General features: G+C 41.5%; 1 protein-coding gene across 1 annotated transcript in view; it reads left to right on the forward strand.

The window, feature by feature from the left end:
* The window catches only part of LOC122815814 (rab-like protein 2A), a gene marked incomplete in the record, with an annotated part of 1,114,697 nt that extends 1,096,458 nt beyond the window's left edge, over positions 1-18,239 (forward strand). The window contains 1 exon segment of the mRNA XM_044088616.1: positions 17,291-18,239. Coding sequence (XP_043944551.1) covers positions 17,291-17,353 — 63 coding nt within the window.
* Between the last annotated feature and the right edge of the window lie 3,751 nt (positions 18,240-21,990).

Here is a 21,990-nt window from a genome sequence, read left to right on the forward strand (position 1 = left end):
CAGGCCGGTATGACCCTAGCCCTGAGTAGCATCCTGCCATCACCCAGAATGACACCACAGTACAAGGACAAAATGATTGACTTTAACAATTGGCTAAGCTTCTGGTGTCATTCTAAGGGAATCCAGTATCTGTCTGCCTGGGATGATATGATCGACAGACCACCCTGCTTTGCCAGAGATGGCCTGCACTTGTCGCCCTTGGGATTCCGGATACTGGCAAAGGCTCTTGTCACCCCTATAGTGCCTTTTTTAGGCAAGGTTCAAATGACAAATTCACCTCTGTAACAGGCACAAGCAAGCAAAATCTGAGGGTAATGCTACACATTGCTAGAAGTCTAAACCTCAAAATGCACTCACTCCTTAAAATGGAGAACATTGACATCTGTGCAGTGACAGAGACCTGGTTCAAAGCTAAAGAGAGCACCCCTGCATTACCAGGATATAATTCATACCACACCTTTTGGCCACCAAACCTGGACCGAAACACTAAAGGTGGAGGCGTGTCCATATTCATTAAGGATATCCACACCTCCAAGCTAGTTGCTCAGCGTAATGCATCCAAGATTATCCAAGTTCAACTAACTCTGGGCAAAACCGCAATCCAGATTGTAGCTTGCTACAGACCCCCCACCATGCCCCAGGATTCCCACTCCTCTTTTCTTGATACACTGGAAAATATTAAGGTACAACCCAACACTCTAATAATGGGTGATTTCAACTACCCTACCATTAACTGGGAAAACTACTCGTTTACCAACTCTCTTGCTCAACGTTTTCTGAAAATCGTCAATTCCAATACTTTGGATCAACTTATCCACACCCCCACCAGAGGCAGCATTATCTTAGACTTGGTCATCACCAACATGGGTGACTGGTGTTCCACACCAGAGGTCAGCTCTTCGTTGGTCAGATCCAACCACAAGCTAATCACCCTAGACATCCACATCCCGCTCCCACCCCCATTAGGAAAACAACTGTAAAAAATTTCTCCAAAGCCAACTTCACGCTTCTTAAGACAGAAGTGGCAAACTTCATGACACCCATGCAGATAGACAATAGAGGTACGACTGCTGAATCCTACAGAAATGCACTTTATAAGCACTTACACAAGTGCATGGATCGTGCTATCCCTAACAGAACCAAGATGCTATCCTCCAAAAAAAGGAAGCCAATCTGGTGGTCTTCTGGCATAAACAAACTCTACAACAGAAGAAACTGTTGCAAAAAAATCCCACGATTGGAGGACCTCCCTGGTCAGCCTCAGTAAGAAGCTAAGATCCCTCATAAAATCCAACAAAGCTAGTTATGAAAACAAAATTGCAACTGATTCTAAAGATACCCACAAAGCATTCTATAGCTATGTTAAAAATCTCAATGGCAACACTCAGATCTGCTCTGAGTTACAGCACAATGACACTAAATATACAGAACCAACTGATATTGCCAACATCCTGGCAGATAGGTTCAGTGCTAACTTTACCCCCTCTCACCCCCTAAAGGGCCCATCTTTATACCGGAAGAATGCAAAGTTCCTGTAATCACGGCTGCACAGGTAAAAACTTCATTCTCCAAAGCCAAGAACACATCATCCATGGGACCTGACAACATCCCAGGCTGCCTTCTACATGAACTACAGAATGAACTGGCATCCCACCTAAGTACCATGTTAAATCATAGACTCACCTCAGGCTTTGTGCCCATTGAATGGCGCACCGTGGCAGTTATCCCACTCCACAAAGGGGGGGCCACAACAGACCCTGAGAACTACCACCCCATTAGCCTGACGAGCCTCGTCTGCAAGGCCATTGAATGTATCATCATGGAACTCCTAAACAAAGACATTGGACATCTCCAAACCCTGGACCCCACACCGTTTGGGTTTGTAAAAGGCAGATCATGTCTCCTAAACCTGATAGACTTCTTTGAAGTAGTCACCAAGGCCATGGATGAGGGTAAGGTGGTTCACACATCTTATCTATATCTCGCCAAGGCGTTCAACACCATCCCCCACTCTGGAATTATAGATAAACTTATAAACTAGGTATAAATCCCTATGTCACAAGATGGGTTGCCAACTGGCTTACTGAAAGAACCCACACTGTGAAAGTAGCAGACTCCAAATCAGACTTCAGACCAGTGAAAAGTGGAGTACCACAGGGTTCAGTTCTGGGCCCTCTCCGGTTTGGTATCTACTTCTCTGAAGTACAGGCTAACACAGAAGGTCTTTGGCTAACTAAATTCGCAGATGACTGCAAACTAGGAGCCATAATTGAAACTCCTAAAGATGTGGACATCCTACAAAAGGGCCTCACTGAGACAGATGCCTGGTGTCAAAGACATGGTCTCAAGCTCAATGCCAAAAAGTGCATTGTCATCCCCTTTGGTAAACATTCTGTACCCATGAGCTACCACATAGGTGGTAGTCTACTTAACACCGAAAGTGTGATGAGACCTTGGGACACAGGTGGACAGTAGTCTCTCCTTTGATAATCACATCGCCAAAGTGGTCAGGAAATCCTTCTACGTGCCACACCTCATCACAAAAGGTTTCTCATCCAGAAAAAAAGAGGTCATTGTTCCCCTCTACTCATCACTCACTAGACCCATTATAGAGTACAATGCCCCTTTTGGTATGTACCTCACAAGACATCTACAACAACTGGAAAGGCCACAAAAATACCTCACAAAGAGGATTACTAGCCTCAAACAGATGCCCTACGCAGACCGTCTCAAAAAACTCCAGCTTTACTCCGTCACATATCACCTACTCAGAGGCGAACTCTGCCTAACATACAAAGCTATGCAAACAACGAAAAATGAAACAAACTGGGTAACAAACAAAAAAACCACAGAAACCTTGCTCCAGCTACAAAGGCAGTAATAAAGCTGCTACGCCAACCAAGATGTAAAAGTCCTGAACGCTAATTTATTTGGTAACGTTTTCGCCTTGCATACAATCTTGGCTTCATCAGAGCTATGTCAAACCCAGAGCTGTTGGACATGCTCCACTTAAAGAAATCCCAATCCCTCTGAGCTGCACGCTCTAGGAACCTAAACCTTGTCACCACAGTAAACATAACATGCCTGAGGGATAGATTCCTGTCCCAGAGACTTCCATACTCTGGAACAGACTACCTATGTATGTCAAACAGAGCTCCTCATTAGCACTCTTCAAGATAAATCTTGATGATTGGATGGGTAATAAGAAAGTCACCCCTGGGATCACTTCTGTGGTTCTGCTTGACAGGGGCACAGGAAAATAATTTTCTTGGGTGGCAAAAGCCAGGGTACATTTTTGGCTAAGCTTGTATAGGCCCTAGGGCCAATAGCCTAGTACCTACCTATGATAAGGTGACATCCCAACTCAATACCCTTAACTCTCTAGTTAACTCGTCCATGCGTCTCATTTCTTATGCAGCTGATGGTACGAACCGGGCAGCAGGTTCAGGAATAGCTCTTTGGAGACATTCCTGGATGCACTTATGCTCCTTTGCAGAAGCCTTCAAGTCTTCCTTTATTAATAACCCGTTTGATGGCTCGTCCCTTTTCGGCATAAAGTCAAGGAGACCCTCACTAGATGTTAACAAGACAGAAAGACTCTATCTGCCGTAGGAACCTGTTTTTCCACCCCTGCTAGACCTTACCCCAAAGGGCAAAAGGGAGGAAAAATGTGGTTCAGCGAGTCCCAAGGAGCCTTTCAGAACACACATAATGAATCCCCCTCCAGGCGCAGAGGAGGGATCAATAATGGAAGATGCTGCCCAGGTGGCAGAGGGGGTCCGCAAAATCAGGGCAACAGGGATCAATTCTTTGGGAAGCCCTACCAGCGCTCCTGAAAGGAGGCCAGACTGTCCTACTCTGGAGGCAGTCGGGGGACACTTGTCTTTGTATCCAGACGCCTGGCAAAAAATTACAAAAGACTCTTGGGTACAAAGCATTATATCTAGAGGATATGTCATTCCTTTCACAGAACCACCCCCCCGTATGAAAGAAAGTCATGGACATTCCACCCAGTCTCAGAGATAAAGCAACCACTGAAATTCAAAGATTGCTAGAAAAAAGTCACCCAGCCAGTCCCGGCAGACCAGATAGGATCCAGAACCTACTCAAAATTCTTTTTAGTTCCAAAGAAAACAGGGGACTGGAGGTCCATCTTGGACCTCAACAAACCCAGCACTTTTGTAAAGAAAGAGAAGTTCTAGATGGTCACGCTTCAGTCGATTATTCTGTTTCTTGGAACGGATGACTGAATGTGCTCTATAGATCTCAAGGATGCGTACTACCATATCAAAATGGCTAGACCATCCAGAGATCACCTGGGAGCCAGTCATTATCAGTTCCGAGCACTGCCCTTTGGTCTCACAACAGCCCCCAGAGTGTTTACCAAATGCATGGAAAAGTCCTGAACGCTAATTTATTTGGTAACGTTTTCGCCTTGCATACAATCTTGGCTTCATCAGAGCTATGTCAAACCCTGAGGCATCTAGGATTCCAAGTGTTTCCGTACGTGGACGACTAACTCCTCACCACCACCACCAGGCATCAACTAGTTAAATCCAGGGACCTCTCTAAAACTGTGTTCCCAGTTAGAAATTACTATAAATTTCGACAAGTCTGCATTGTCACCATCGCGGTGTATTTTTTTTATCGGAGCAGATGTAGACACCACCACCGCTATGGTAAAACTGCCCTTGGAAAGAATAGTCACACTTCGGCAACAGGCATCAGACATTCTGGCACAAAACAAAGTACCAGCCTCTCAAGTTTTAAAACTGCTAGGTACTATGGCAGCAACTCTCATAGCAGTTCCTCTAGGGCGCATGCACGTGAGAATACTTCAATGGTTACTCTTCACCCAATGGTTTTACCAACAGCTTCCGATGTCATTCTTGATGATCATTACAGATTCATAAAAAAGGATCTACAGTGGTGGTTGACCAGCCACCATGTAACAGTAGGTCACCCATTTGTTCTTCCTCCGCCATCAGCCACCGTGACCACAGACGCTTCTCTGATAGGTGGGGAGGGCTTTTTCAGGGAAGAACAGCCCAAGGCACCTGGTCAGAGACCGTCACAATTGCACATCAGTGTTCTGGAGATGAGAGCAGTACTTTTGGCATTGCAGTACTTCCAGGATTCTCTTCCTCTGGGAACGATTGCAATTCGGACCGACAACATGTCAGTAGTCTGGTACATCAACAAACAAGGGGGAACCAAGTCTTCTCCCCTATGTCGAGAGGCCCTAAGAGTCTTGATAGTGGGCTGTATCCGCCAGGCGCTTTCTGATAACAATGCACATCCCGGGGAAAGCCAACGTGATCGTGGACAAACTAAGCAGAGCTATTCTTTTACAGCACGAGTGGTCCCTCAATAACGAGGTAGCAGAAAGGATTTTCCGCAGATGGGGCAAACCTTGCTGCAACCTGTTTCATCACCCATGAATGCCAAATGCAGAAGCTACTTTGCCTTGAATCCCCCACTAGGGGAAAATACAAGGGACTCTCTCATCCACGTTTGGCCCCTGGGACTTCTTTATGCATTTCTACCAATTCCCCTAATTCCAAAATTTCTGCAGTAAGCCAAAGTCCTGGCATGGACTGTAATTCTGATAGCCCCTTATTGGCCTCGACAGATCTGGTTCCATTTCCTTCGACTCTACCAATTGGAGGAACCTTGGATTCAGGACCCAGTTTTAGATCTGCTGACACATTCATCAGGAGCTCTCCATCCTTCTCTTCACTCCCTTAAATTGATAGCTTGGCTGTTCCGATTTCCAACATAGCCAGGTCCCTCAACCTTTCCTCGGAAGCACAGCATATCCTTGTATCATCCCACAAGGCCTCATTCAGAAAGTTGTATGTCAGCAAGTGGACGAGATTCGCTTTGTGGGCTTCTCAAAATAATATTGATCCATATATCGCTCCACTTGCTAACATATTAGAGTTTTTGACTAAACTTTTTAATGAAGGTGCTGTGGCAGCTACCATACATGTTCAATTGGCTGCAATTTCTAATTTTCACCTCTGATCGGTAGGCTCAAATCTTATGTCTCACAGGTTATGTAGAGCCTTCTTAAAAGGAACCATACATCTTAGACCATCAGTTAGACAACATTTCACTCTTTGGAACCTAAATTTTGTTCTATCTAGGATTATTCTTCCTCCATTTGATCCTGCTTCTTCCTGCCAACTAAAATTCTTGGTGGCCATTACATTAGCATGCAGGGTGTCTGAACTACAGGTTTTATCTGTTAAACCCCATACTTGATTTTTCACCCTGACAGCGTGTCGCTCCAGTCTAATCCATCCTTCCTTCCAAAGGTATGTTCAGAGGCTAATTTGAATCAAACAATTGAACTTCCAACTTTCTTCAGTAACCACTTCAACAAGTTGGAGTATATGTTGCATAAACTTGATGTACACAGACAACTCAGATTTTATTTAGATAGAACTAAAGAATTTAGAAAATCAGAACAACTTTTTGTCTCTCATTCAGATACCAAGAAAGGGCAACCGGTGGCAAAAGTCACTCTTTCCAAATGGTTAACAGATTGTATAAAATTCACATATTCTTCCGTGAATCAACCGCTAGAACATGAAGTGAAGGTGCACTCCACAAGGGCTGTTTCTACTTCTTCAGCTTACATGGCTAGACTGCCATTAGACACAATATGTGCAGCTGCCACTAGGTCAAAACCACATACCTTCATTACGCATTACAAAATAGATAAGGCCTCCAGGGACAGGGCTTCCTTCAATTCCACTGTCCTCAGGAATATACTCCCATGAGCCACCCAGGATAAATGGTGCTTGGGACGCTATCCATTTGTAAGAATGAATGGCGAGATTGAACAACTTCACATAAAGACGTTATGTACTCACCATAACGTTCCATGTGAGTTGTTCATTTCGCCTTCGTTCTTACATTCCCTCCCGCCTACCCCCTCCAGGCTTCTTGAACGAGTAAGAGATTTGAGGTCTGGTGGGTCTTTGTATAGGATTTCTTACTCTGGCTGGAGTTACACTCATGTTAACTTATGTTGTATATATTGAAATCAACAAACTAGATCTGAGGTGAGGCAGAGAGCATCATGGGATAGGGACTTGCCCTCGAGCTACTCGAAAACCTCTAGCTTGTGAAAGCGGCCGACTGAGTGGAGGGATCGGCTCTGAACCCATTTGTAAGAATGAAGGCGAGATGAACAACTCACACGGAACATTATGGTGAGTGCATAACTTCTTTTTAGTATTAACAGAATGGAACATCATGTTAATTAATCCAAATATATAATTCATGTACATTATGTTTAACACAACATTAAATAACAAACCAATCAGTATGGTAACAGCATGTCAGTAAGAGTTAAAGCATACGGCCAATGAAACAGTTAGTTTAACAAAATATGTTAGTACTGAATCATAATAACACACAACAATAATCAACCACATTTTCTAAAATGTAGTTATATTATGTTAATATTAAATCATAATAATACATAATAATAAATAAATGAAGAAAAGGGGTGGGGAGAGAGAGAAAAACATTCCATTAGAGACATTGCAGATTATATCCCTGAAACCACTGATAATATATACTCTACAGGTGTGTAGTGTCAGTATTTGGTACAGTGACTACAATTCTCATATGGCTGATGTCGCATGTGCATACCTCTCAAGCTGTTAGCATGGGTAAGTATGGGCCAAGCAATGACAAATGCAGGTGCACAACTACACAGAACAGTTTCACATAATGTGGATTTGTATAACTACCAATATGTTCTGTAAGTAGATTTGGTAATTCATTGCATTCCAGGTAGTCTTTCTCTAATAATCTAGTGACAGACAAATTATGCAGTTTTAAGTACAGTGTGATAAATTGTGACACTTGAGATGCATATGTATGTACAGTACATAAACTAGACAGCTGTCATGGCTTAGTTGGCAGGCATGGGAATAGAACCCAGTAGCTGTGACTGCAGGGGGACATGTGCAAATAATGTAATAATTGACAGCAATAACATAGTACAGACATACAAGGAATACAGCCATGCTAGAAATACTTTGTCAACAATGCTAGTGAACACTTTATTGGTATTGATTTTAAAATTCTGTATAGTCCACACATAATATCTGCTCATAACATGGGCCACCTCACCCATATACCTTTTGTTCCTGGTGTGGGGGAAAATTAGAGCATTGTGTGGCTGATAATGGCCTGCAGAAAACCTTGACCCATACTATGGATTTAACCATACATGTTATAGGACATTCTTTTTGCATTCTCCAACTGTTACAGTGTTATAGTTGACCCCACTGACAGTAGAACACACATGCTTGGAATACAACATACTGTATGTATTAAAACAGCTTTATTTTGGACTCAACAATGGTGGTGAACATGTTTTATTGGTATTGCCTTGAAATGTCTGTGAAGTCCACACACAATCTCTGCACGTGGAGTGGGGTACCCCACCCATATACCTTTATTACCTGAAGTAGGCGGAACAGAGAGCATTACGTGACTGATACTGGCCTAGAGACAGCCTTGGACAGTACTATGAGTTGAGCAATATGTTTGCAGCCATTAGTTTTGCATTCTACGGGTATTAGTGTTACACTTAACTGCAGCAACCTTGCCATAGACAGTCAATGCATACAGCTCTACTGTAATGGTTATGACAACACAATCCTGCTGTACACCATTTTGCTTACTGTTATTGGTATTTATTGTTTGTTGAACTGCAGTTGTTATTGTTTATTTATTGCACTTCAACTCTAATTGCCCATTTATTGCACTACAGCTGTATGTGCCCATTTATTGCACTGCAGTTTTTCTTGTGTATACTTTATTGCAGTAAATGATTTACTCTTTCTTGCCTATTGCACTACAATTAGAATAATAAATCTGTACTTACCACACTCGTGGTGCAACCTGGCCAGGCACCCGGCATGGGACTAGACATTGCGAGCCCTCTCAGCTGCAGCTGTTGGAAGAGAAGTACACCATTATGCATACCAGTTTTGCAGACATTCAGCTTGCATTTTGGTAACACGGTGGAAAACATGCTTGCATACTTTATTGCATTCCAATCTCTTGCTTCTTGGCCCAGGTGTCCAAGGTTCCGCTCTTTCTCATTTTCACGTAGTCATAATGATGACGGCACTGCTTACCTCTGCAGTGCATACCAGTAACACTGTCAAGTTTCCAGGCCAACCAGTCCCAGGCCTCTACCTTACACACTGAGCCCTGGAAACTGCTCTGCTTCAGCCTGGGTTCATGGTTCTTTACAAGGAGCCCAACCATGACCCTGGACTCCTGAACACCCCCACTTCTGCAACAGAAAAGTGGGCATTTTCACCAGTCGATTGATCTGCAATGAATGGTGCAGAATTCCTGCATATTGCGCTTAATGTAGGCTGTTTTCCCACACTTACATGTCATTGAGCAACATTCAAAAAAGTGCCTCATTCCATAGCTGCGCACAAACAAGCACAGAAGTTGCTGTGGGCAATCCCTATAGCCAACACATTTGCCAACATTGTAAAATGTATGTGGGAACAGGAGCACATGTTATCAGCTAACAATCCATTTTATGAGAATGTAGTTTTTTAATTTATTTCTTTTTACAACCAATTTGCGGATGACCTGTTTTGTCAGCTGCGAAAGGAACGAAACTACCTCTGATTTGTTTTATGATTATATATCTAATACATGTGATTTTTTTTTAAATTTAAGAAATGATGTTCTTCGTCTTCCATTGCTGCAGTCCTGACTATTGGGTATAGTCCGCGTCCCAGTCGGCCCGAATACCAGAGTATAAGGCTGACGTCGGTCATGGCGCCTTAGACTGACGTCAGTACGTCAGGGTACTAATGCGCATGACCGACGTCATTTCCTCAGTCTTTTTTGCCGCATGGTCCGATGCAGAAGCAATTTTGCGAGTGCAGGTTGGCGTTCTGAGATTTTCCGAAACCGGAGTTTCAGACCGAAACAGAGTTGGCTAAGTAACCCGTTGGGGAACATTTTGGTTTTTCTTGCCTCAGTATTTAACCGGATGTCAGAAAAAGTGAATAACTGTATTTCTTGTGGGAAGCAGATACCGCATAGGGATTATCATACATTGTGTATACCTTGTTTAGGGCCTGAGCACGACGTTGTTGGTTGCCGCTCTTGTGCTAGATTTAACAAGCGCACTATTAAGAGGAGGCTAGATTGTGCTAGGTTAGTGTTTGGAAAGCGTTGCAATTATAATATGCCGACGGATGCTCCGCCCGCTGCACTCAAGAAGCGCAAGGACAAAACAGTGAAGCCTAGGGGTGAGGAACCGGCAGTCCCGGACGGCGGTTCTTTAGTAGGCTCAGTGGAGCCAGAGGTTTTGCCAGGAGTCTCCATGGAGTCTCAGGCAGATACTTTATTGTTACAGGATGTGCCCTCTCAGGAGGTAGGCCAGGCTGAGGGGCTTCTCAGGTAACTGTTCTTCCCTCTCTTCCCAAGGTAGTTAGGGCCTCTCCTTCTGTTGCCAAAGCTTCTTTTAGAGGTAGGCCAAGTTCAGCTTCTGTGGGGCTTCTCCTAGCATTTCGGCTCTGTGCCTAAGAAACATATGCTTAAAATGGCAGAAGATTTGATTACTCTGATTAGAGGTTCTATGCCCCGCCTGATAAGAGGCCTAGGGTGGAACAGGAGTTTGATAGTTTTGAACAGTGTTCACAGGCTTCAGAGTCTTCTGTGGAAGACTTACAAGAGTTTCCTACTTATTCTGATTCTGATGTGGATGATTCCACTCCTACAGCTTCTCCTCCTGAGGATTTTTCATTTTCAGAGACTCTTCACTCCATGAGGGAGCACTTTAAATGGGAAGGTCAGGATTACTCTGATTCCAGGAAAAGGCTTAGGGAATTCTTGTTTTTACCCCAGCATAGGCCCTTAGCTATTCCTCCTGTGTTGAATGTGGTGGAGGATGCTTTTGCAGAGGCTTCCCTGAACCCTGACTCCTTGCCTCCTGCTCCTGTTAAGCCTGATAGGTATTATAGGGTGCCCGAAGCTCATAAGTATTTGTTTAAGAGTCCTAGGGCGGACCCAGAAACTGTTTCTCAGGGGCCTAAAGGTGTTAAAGCTTCTGTGGTTAAAAATCCTGTACCCTCTGATAAAGAGGCAAGGGCTTTGGATAGGTGGGGTAAGAAAGTGTATACTTCTTCCACTCTAGCCATGAGGGCGTTGAATTGTCAGTTTCACATGCTAAAATATCAGAATTATCTCCTTTCACAATTGAAATCTAAGGTGGATGCTTTGGCGGAAGGTATTGAGTGTAAAGAATTGCTGGATTTGGTTCATGTGTCTGAACAAGTGGGTAAGCATTCTTTGCAGTGTGGTTTTGATGCTGTTCAGGCCTCCTCGAGGGTGGCTGCTACTAGTTCTGTTCTTCGCAGACATGCCTGGTTGAAGGATCAGAATTTAGCTGAGCATGTTAAGACCAGGATTTTGGATGCTCCTTTACAGTCTGATGTGTTGTTTGGACCGCCTGTGGAAGCAGTTTTAAAGAAAATGGAGGACAAAGCTAAGTCTATGCAGACTGTTAAAGATTTTTGCAGGTGCAGCCTCCAAGTTTAGTAGAAATTGGCCTGCTAAGGGGTGGACATATCCTGCTTATGGTTCCCAGTCTAGGGGTAGGTCTAGACGTGGTAGGGGCAGGGCTCAAGGTTCGTTTAGGCCTAGATCAGAGAGTTCACCTGCTCAGACTTCTGGTGAGGGCAGGGGTCAGTCCTTTCGTAAGCAGACCCAATGACCTGCCTTTTCAGCTGCCAGTGGATTCTCGTCTGGCAGCTCCTTTGGGAGGAAGACTGTCTCTTTTCAAAGAAAATTGGGATTTAATCACTCAAGACAGATGGGTGCTGGATATCATTCATCACGGTTACAGATTTTATTTCCACACAATGCCCCTTTCAAAGGCATGCCAGATGTTCCTCCTCCACAAAGAAAAGAGGCTCACAAGCAAGTTTCTCAGTTACTCCAGATAGGGGCCATTCAGCCAGTCCCAGTATCAGAAAGGGGCTTCGGATTTTATTCTCGCCTGTTCCTAGTACCAAAGAAGGGGAACACGTGGAGACCAATTTTGGATTTATCTATCCTCAACACTTATCTGGACATTCCCAAGTTCAAGATGTTGACGTTACAACAACTGTTACCTCTGCTGGGCAAAGATCACTGGACGGTAACTTTAGATCTCAAGGAAGCTTACCTTCATGTGCCTATAAGGCTAGGTTGCAGAAAGTATCTGCGGTTTCGAACTGGAGATTTTCATTATCAGTTCTCTGCATTGCCCTTTGGCTTATCTACTGCGCCCAGAGTATTCACAAAGGTTCTGGCTCCAGTGATAGCTTACTTCAGGCTTCAAGGCATTCAAATCTATCCTTACTTGGACGACTGCCTGATTCTGGCTCAAGAAAAGGAAGACCTTCTACAGCATCTGGAATATGTCATAGCAGTGCTAAGATGCCTGGGGTATTCTGTGAACGAAATAAAGTCCAGTCTAGTACCCTCTCAAGACATGTGCTTTCTGGGTGTGAGACTGAATACAGCAGCCCAGATGGCCTTTTAACCCCGGACAAACAAAAGAGTCTGTCACTTTACTTCCATCAACTATCTCATCAGTCCGTGCTGACTGCAAGGACAGTCCTTCAAGCATTAGGGTTCATGGCATCTTGTATTCTGGTGCTTCCCAATGCCAAACTGCATATGAGGAAGCTGCAATGGTATCTCAAAAATGTATGGACACAGCACTGCCAGGATTTGGACACTGTCATTCAAATAATACCTTGCCTTCAAAAGGAATTCTTGTGGTGGGCTCAGGAATGTCACCTAAACAAGGGACTCTCTGTGACCCGGCCAGAGGCGAGTCAGATTTTAACGACAGATGCCTCGGACACTGCTTGGGAGCTCATCTAAATGGAAAGTGGATACAAGACAAGTGGCCTGCCAGACTACAGCATCTACATATCAACATGAAGGAGATGTTAGCAGTCCAGTTTGCATTGATGGCTTTCAAGGAGTTACTTCTTCCAGGGCAGGTGTTGATTCTAACAGACAACACAACTGTCATGTGGTACATCAACAAGCAAGGGGGAACACATTCTTATCCTCTATGCAGGCAAGCAATGATTTTATGGGAGACTGCGTTAAGCCTGCAACTAACTCTTCAGGCAAGGTTTCTGCCAGGAGCATAGAACTCCTTAGCAGATGTGTTAAGCAGACAAATCATGGATCCCCACGAGTGGAAACTGGATCTTCATGTATTTCAGAAATTGACAGTGTCATGGGGAACTCCAGACATAGATCTGTTCGCTTCTCCACTAAACCACCAGCTGCCAAAATATTGCACAAAGGGGTTTCATCACACAGCTTGGAAAGTGGATGCTCTGTCTTTCAGTTGGAAAAACCTTCATGTCTATGCCTTTCCACCTCTGCCTCTTCTTCCAAAGGTATTATTAAAGGTCAGACAAGACAGGCCAAGGATGATTTTGATAGCTCCAGATTGGCCTCGGCAACACTGGTATCCACTACTACGGAGTCTGGTAAGGAAGCCTCCATGGCCTTTACCTCTGATTCCTCATCTGTTATCTCAGAAGGATGGTCATCTGCTCAATGTCAAGCTTCACTCTCTTCATCTAACAGCCTGGCATATTCTCTCTTGAAGCACAGCAGGTCTCAACTTCCTCAACAAGTTTTAAATGTGATTATGGAAGCTAGAAGACCTAGTACAAGGAAGGTGTACGCAGACAAATGGAAGAGATTTTTATTTTGGAATACAGCAAAGAATTTGGAGATTTCTGAGCCTAATTTGAGTGTGGCTCTTCAATATCTTACTGAGTTATTGGACAAAGGTTTGTCCTTCTCTTCCATTAAGATTCATGCTGCAGCAATTTCAGCTCATTATGATTGTGACCCACCTTTGTTTTCGCATCCTTTGTTCAAGCAGTTTCTTAGAGGGCAAAGAATATAAGACCCCCATTAGAGCTCCTACTCCTGCTTGGGATCTCAATTTTGTGTTGGAAAAACTTACTCTACAACCTTTTGAGCCTGCGGCTACTGCTGAGTTGAAATACTTGTCATGGAAGACTGCTTTTCTGTTGGCCATTACTTCTGCAAGAAGGGTGTCTGAGTTGCAGGCCCTTATGGCAGTAGAGCCCTTTTTGATTTTCCATAAGGATAGGGTATCATTACGTACTAATCCTTCCTTTATGCCTAAGGTGGTTTCTAGTGTGGCTTTAAACCAAACTATTCATTTGCCTACTTTTTATGCAGATCCCCAAAATAAAGGGGAAAAGATTTTGCACACTTTAGATGTGCACAGGCAATTGAGATATTATTTAAGCAGGACTAAGGATTTTAGGCAGTCTCAGCAGTTGTTTGTTTCTTTTGCCTTGAGTTCACAGGGCAAGCCTGTGTCAAAACAAACTATTTCCGTGGATTGGCTTTTGCATTGCATTTTGTTATTCCCATCATGGCAAGGAGATTCCAGCTGGGATTAGGCCTCATTCCACTAGGGCTACTGCCACTTCAACAGCATTTCTAAGGGGTGGCAACTAAGGATATTTTGGAAGCAGCTACTTGGAGTTCAGTGCATACTTTCTCTAAGCATTATCATCTTCCTATCTACTCTAAATCTAGGGCTGGTTTTGCCACTGCTGTTTTGCAAGGCATGTTATCAGCTCCTACTTCCTTATAATTTGCCAGCCTCCCTTTCCTCTGCTTTGGGATTCTACCCAATAGTCAGGACTGCAGCAATGGAAGACGAAGAACATAGTACAGTTTTGTACCTACCATAAATGTAGATGTTCGAGGATTCCATTGCTGCAGTCCAATTTACCCTCCCTCCTTCCCTCTGTGTTTAGGGGTGGTTGTGTAGGTGAGTTTACATGCTTATATTTTTGTATATATTGTTGTATATATTGTACATGTTTTTTGGTGCAGGTTTTTTGGGACTTGTCTTTTTGGGTCTTCTGACATCTGGGGCAAGAAAAGACTGAGGAAATGACGTCGGTCATGCGCATTAGTACCCTGACGTACTGACGTCAGTCTAAGGCGCCATGACCGACGTCAGCCTTATACTCTGGTATTCGGGCCGACTGGGACGCGGACTATACCCAATAGTCAGGACTGCAGCAATGGAATCCTCGAACATCTACATTTATGGTAGGTACAAAACTGTACTTTTCTCTTCCTCAAACATTGACTTTTTAGATATTTCCGTCATTAAAGATGATAATGGTATTCTTAACACTTGTTTATACAAGAAACCTGTTAAATGTAACAACACTTTACATAAAAACAGCATGCCTCCTCATTTCATTTTCAAGAATGTAGAAAATAACCGGTTCTTGAGAATAGCTAGATTAAATACTCAAGACAAAAATATGTTAGAACAGATGATGGTTGGTGCTGAAGACTTGGCCTTTAGAGGTTACAACAAGCAAGAAGTCCAGAAGATATGTGAAGACATCAAAAAGAAAAGCACTACAGTTGCTGTGCACCTATTTTCTGCAACCAAATTGACAGGCACACCAAACACAATACCCCTCTACCACTAAAACAAAACTTAGATGCACCTTGATTTATAATAGGAACTCCTTAGCCACTGAAAATATAATCCGTAAATATTGGCACATACTACGGATGTTCCATCACTTGATAATTGTATTACTTCGCAGCCCCTGTTTTCACATAAGACACAGGAACCTAAAAAGTATATTATGCTATAAAGAACAATCCAACTCAAGAAAAAAATACACAAATATTGTAATTGTGTATTCTGTAAGTGCACTGACACTAGGAAAATGGTTACACATTAACAGCCACAGATTTTGAAATTAGAGCCTATGATAATTGTAACACCTGGAACCTGGTATATCTAGCAACATGCAGTCACTGCATTTCCTGTTATATACGTAAAAGAAAACAGAGGCTTAAAAGACCGCACATGCAGTCATCTCTCCGAGATTAATAGAGAAGTAGTTATCAATGCCTTAAGCAAACATAAGCTGGGAAAGGGATCTACCCACAGTTTTAAATTCCTGATTTTAGAAGTTGTGTATGAAAACATAAGAGGTGAAAATATTGTTCTCAGAACTGGCAGAGTAGAACTGAACTGGAGTTTGAGATTTTAAGGCTCATACTATACCAGGGCTTAATTGTATTGCCCCCTCTTAAACCTATACTCATAACCAAGCACAAGTCTGTGTAAATACATTTGTTGTAGCAATATATGTATATTTCATATGTATTTCAGCTGCCTCTTTATAAACTTTATGCAAGTTTTATACACATTTTTATATTCGGTTTATATGTTTTTACAAGCTTTTAAGCTTCATACACTTATTATACACATACTGTTCCTTTAATTTTAACTATCAACTGATTTGTGCATGTGACTTTTTTACACTATTTAAACCATTCACTAGTTGTTGTAAGTACTTTTATAGTCCTGAGGAAGCACTCTGGGCAAAAGTTTTATTCTTGTGTACCTGAAATTACTTGTGGATATTAAAAGCATACCTGAAATTTACTTGTGGATTTTAAAAGGATTTTAAAGTGCATTTACTCCGCCCTGGTTTCCAGTCACTTATTTCTTACCTTTATTATAGTTATTATCTGTATGTTTTATTTTATAACTGCAGTTGATTAATTTGGCTTGTACTGTTTTAATTGAAGCTATTCTATCAATCTCTTCTGAAAATGGACATTGCCTAGTCAGGCTTCCCAATAAACTAATAACTTGTTTCTGTTTACATATTTTGTACCATAAAACCGCATGCTTTGCCTGACTTAGTATTGCAATCCTTTCTGTATTTGTACTTATTTTCTAGTTTTTCTACACTGAAATGAGATTTATATTATGATTAATCGTAAAAGTCCTTCACATTCTTGATTTAAATTGGTGCAATTGCAAAGAAAGCAAAACTGAATGCTTAAAATCAATATCCCTAGAAAAAAAATATTAACTGGTTTAGTGTGGCATAGACATGAGAAGGTTGTTCGCAGGAGGGCAGCACATGGTTTCTTCCTCACTTGACAGTGCTTTGTCCTCTTCATTCTCATTGTTGCATGTTTAAGTAAGTTACGAGTTACCAGCGCTATAAGCATTTTCAGTTGCTACATTTTAACTCACTGCAAACTGAAAATTTCCTCTTGGAAAATTTGTTTACTCTAACAAAGAAATGCAAATATAGTAATGTTTTTCCTTTTTTTTTTTTCTGATTTTTGTCTCACTGGTTCCTTTTCTTCTACCCTTTTGCAGAACTTTGAACTGGACAAGAAAGAAGACTTGTCAGATAAAGATGAAAACTCAAAGGAGGAGTAGTCTTTGTCAGTATACCTGTGTAATATCATTTCCCTTAGCAGTGACTGCTGTGTATTTATGAATAAGGAGCAACAGTCGATTTTTTTTATCAGTATGGTGTTCATGTGTGAGACTGAGCATTTGTGTAATGAAACTATGTTTGTAAAAACATTTAATTTCTGTACTTGAAGTAGACGTGGCTTGTTATAGGATTTACAAGAGGTAGGCAGAAGTTGAAAAATACAAATTAGAGACAGAAATGCCAAAGTAAGGAAAGTCTGTTTCTTTTGTTGATGCTGCTGAATATTAGAGGCATCTTTGCATCTGAGAGGAATTGTAGATAGACTCAGATGAACCACATTTAAATGCAAATAAATATTCCGTCAGTTGCACTACTGCAAGGAAGTATGTAAAGTCTTAAGACTTTTGGAATCATCATTATAAAATACTGTAAGGAACACCTGAATATTACGAAAAAAATATTTGCACATGTGTAATGGGCCATTTATGTGAAACTTCAGGGATGTAGCCTCTTGTTAAGGCCAAAATTTGTCTTATGTTCTAGTGGTTTTACATTTTAGTCTTTTAGCTTTGATCATCTTGTAATCTGCTGTTTTTTTTTTCAGATTGAACCATCTCTGGTGTAACATGCATAATTCTAAGCATAAAGCACACCACTAATGTGGCTTTGACTGTAGATCACATTGATTAAGTGTTATGAAAACTGGAAAATGATCACAAAATGTACAGTATGACTGGAACATTTGGAAATTGAAAAATTGTCTGCTGTTGTCTTTTCATATTTAGAACTACATTGCAGTATTGTTTCTGTCTTGATACCTATGCTGGCAATGTTAAAATATATATGAAAATATGCCAAAATAAATGTTTTCATTTTTTTCAAAAATGTTTTTATTTTTTGGATACAAGCTGGACAGATTTCTGCTTCTGTAATCCAAAATGTTTTGAAGGTGTCATTGCATACTGAAGCTGGGGCTGCAGATAGAAATATAATGATCACCATTAGATCACTGTTGCAGTAACCTTTATTAGAGTTATATTGTGCTAATGGGAATGACCACTGACCAGCTTTCAAGGCTTCAGGGCACTTTCCATGTACTGGAGCTGCTGAGGACTCAAGTAGAGCCACATTAAAGGAGCAGTCTTGGTGCCAAAAGCTTCCGAGCTTTCTTGACTCCAAAGTGTGCTCTCTCTGTGGGAATCTCAGAACTGATGGTCTATTAACAATCCTTCAGTGCTGAGTAGAAAATTGCCGTACTAGAGAAAAAACTCATTTTAACCTTTCTGAAGAAAAATGTTTTTCCTGTGGATTTATTTTATTCTAGAAAATATCGTATGGATTCTCATAGCTCATGAATAGAATTTTACCTTGTGAAAAATGTGTAAAACCTTATTTTCCAATTTATTTTTATGTATTTATTTGTAGAAGTAGAGTTTTAAGAGTAGGACATTGTGCTGTTTTGGGACTGTCCTTTTTTTTAACCTTAAAAATCTTTCTTTTCTGTCCAGATGTTTACTGGCTGACTCTCACAAACTCCATTTCCTGTGCTTCAGGCTTTTTTTCTTGAATAAACCATACCAGTCCTAGGCTCTTCCTTATCTTGTCTGCAAGAAAAAGAAAATTTCTAAGGAGTCTGCAGGTGTCAGACCACTTCATCACTGCCTCCGCCAGCAATGGGTGATTCTACTGTGTCAGACTTGGCTCATCATTGTCTGTCATTCCCTGTGGTGTGTAGCTACTCAGGAAACCAGTGAGTGCCAAGAGTTACACATCCACTGTAGCTGTAGAGTTTTCTTCTGTAGACAAGGGAGTACCACTTTTATTAGTCTCAGGGAAAGGAGGGGGTGAAGTCCTACCCGGGCTAGGCTGATTCATGGGATAGTGCCACTGCAACTGCCATGAATTGATCTTTTCCCAGGGGATCTCACATGAAAATGTATTTATTTATTGACATTTGATTACTGTGAAAGTGTGATTCAGTAGAAGCCCATTTTCAGTGAAGGCCCGAGGAGAAAAGCTCCAAATTATTACAAAACATTTCAAGAACAATTTTACAATCTTAATAAAACAAAAACATCTGCAGTTTAAGTAATTATAACAAGTAACTGATCATATAAAAACATTGGTTAAGAATCAATGCAAGTTATATGACAATCATTTAATATTTATAGAAATTTTAGACAGTTTGTAGAGATATTAAAGGTAGTTAGACTAATACAGACATGAATTGCAATATGAAGTGAGGGGGAAAAACAGGTTTATGGTATATTTAGGGAGAAACACAGGGAAGAGAATTTGATAGAAGTAAGGAACTAAGTGAACAAGGGAGAGTAAGAAGGTGTAAGGAATGAAAAAGTACTTGTTCACATTTAGGGATATAGTTTATCCTGGTTTTGAGCAAGTACAGAGTCAGATTTTAGCTAGGAAGTCTTTCAGAGTGGTTTTTAAAGATGGGAGGGAGGATACTGACCCAATGGATACAGGTAAGGATTTCCAAGCCTTAGGAGCCTTGTATGAGTACATACATTGCCCAGCAGATTTGAAAGGTTTGTAGACAGGCAGGAGTTTTTGGTCACTGTATCGCAATGACTGACTGGGGAACATAGTTGTGTATAATGTTTATTAGTGCTGGACAGGCGGATGGATGCTGGATAATTTTATAGATGGAAAGAAACTGTGTATATGTAAGTAGATGTGGCAGTTCTAACCATTTTAGGCTATTTAGTACTAAACAGTAGTGTATTCTGAAAGGGTTATTTGCTGCAAATTTAGCAAATTTGTTATAGCGTAGTTCATGTTTTAATTTTTGTGAAGCCTGGAGGTTAATAAGAAAGGGAGTACCATGTGGGAAAGAGATGAGTAGTGGCAAGTGTAGTTTTAGTTGCATTGGGGGGGGGGGTTTAACATCCATAGTTTTTGATGATTTTTTTCTTATGCACTTTTGTATATGCAGGTCAAATATAAGGTTATCATCCACTACCACCCTAATAATTTGCTACGAGAAGTGCCTTCAGTGGTTGTATTATAAAGAGAGAAGACTTTAATTTTTTATTTTTCATGGGACAGGAACTTTGTCTCCCTTTGAACCATCAGCTACTTGTGTCTAAAAGATTATGAGTTGGAAAACTTTATTTTTAGTAGCTATCACATCTGCAAGAAGAGTGTATGAATTTCAGGACTTGTCCCGCAAATCACCCTACATAATATTTCACAAAGACAGGGTCTCCCTTAGGACTAATCCATCCTTTTTACTGAAAGTAGTCTCAGAATCTAATATCAGTCAGACACTTCAACTACCAGTCTTTTTCCCTAATTTTTACAAAGGGGAGTACTCCCTTCATTTATTAGATGTCCACAAACAGTTAAGTTTTTATCTTCACAGAACAAAAGACTTCTGAAAAGCTGATCGTTTGTTTCCTTTTCATCTCTTTCTTTAGGTAATCCAGTTTCAAAGGTTACTTTGGCAGAATGGCTAATAAACTGTATTATATGTATTTGTCAGTCAAAAGTGCTCCAGACTTCACGCCTGGTTAAGGCCCATTCAGCTAGACTGGTGGCAACTTCTGCAGTTTTTTATGCCAAGCCTCTTTAGGTGACATTTGTGCAGCAGCTACTTGGGCTTCTCCTCATACCTTTATTAGTCATTACAAACTGGATCAGGTCTCTAGGGGATGGGCATCATTCGGTTTCGATGGTGTTCAGGAATATTCTTCAGTGAGACCTCCCAAGATTTAGGTAGCTGGGGACTCTTTCCCACAGTCAAAGATTACGTGAAGATTGACAACATCAGATAAAGATGTTATGTCTTACCATAACGTTCCATCTGTGTTGTCGATCTTTACTAATCCTTGACATCACCACCCCTCTATCCCTCAGCCAAAGACTCTTAGTAGATCGAATTCTTACAGGACTAGCTTCATATTATGGACACATATCTGGTCTCTTCTTCTTATATGCTGTTTGCCTGCCACTAATGTTGGCAAACTCGATCTGAGGTCATTTTGAGAGGAGCATTACGGGTAAAAGCCTAGCTCGAAAGTTTGGGAGGAGCGAGCTGGAATAAACAGCCAAGTCGGTTCCGAGGCTCAGAACCGAGCCCACAGTCAAGGATTAGTGAAGATCGACAACACAGATGGAACATTATGGTAAGAAATAACTTCTTTTTTCTAATCCTAAATCTAGACCCTGCAGAGTTTTTTCTCTTACCTAAAACTTCTGCTCCTAAACAGATTGTAAATGATACCCCCCTACCCTTTGAAACCGATGAGAAAGCTTTTGATTAATTTGGAAATAGTGTATTCTTCTGTTGCTGCTTTAACTTTAAGAATTCTGAACTGCCAAGCTCAACATGCTGAAATGTTTGCTGGCTTCTTTTGAGAATATGAGAAACTTATCTGTGACCCTTCCCTCTTCAGAGGTTAAAATTTCAATGAATTCCTTAACTGTGTCTACTTCTTGTGGGATCTAACTATCTGTAAAGTGTTTTTATGATTCTGCTGATGTTTTTCACAGAGCGTCTGCTACTTGGTCAGTTATGAGAAGATTTGCTTGGTTGCATTCTCATAACTTGCTAGAAGATGGTAAAACTGAGATTTCATATTCTTCCCTAGATAATTTTCTGTTTGGCCCGTCTGCG

This window comes from Protopterus annectens, chromosome 11.part0, assembly GCF_019279795.1.
Source record: "Protopterus annectens isolate FY-2018-M chromosome 11.part0, PAN1.0, whole genome shotgun sequence".
Classification (NCBI taxonomy): Eukaryota; Metazoa; Chordata; order Ceratodontiformes; family Protopteridae; genus Protopterus; species Protopterus annectens.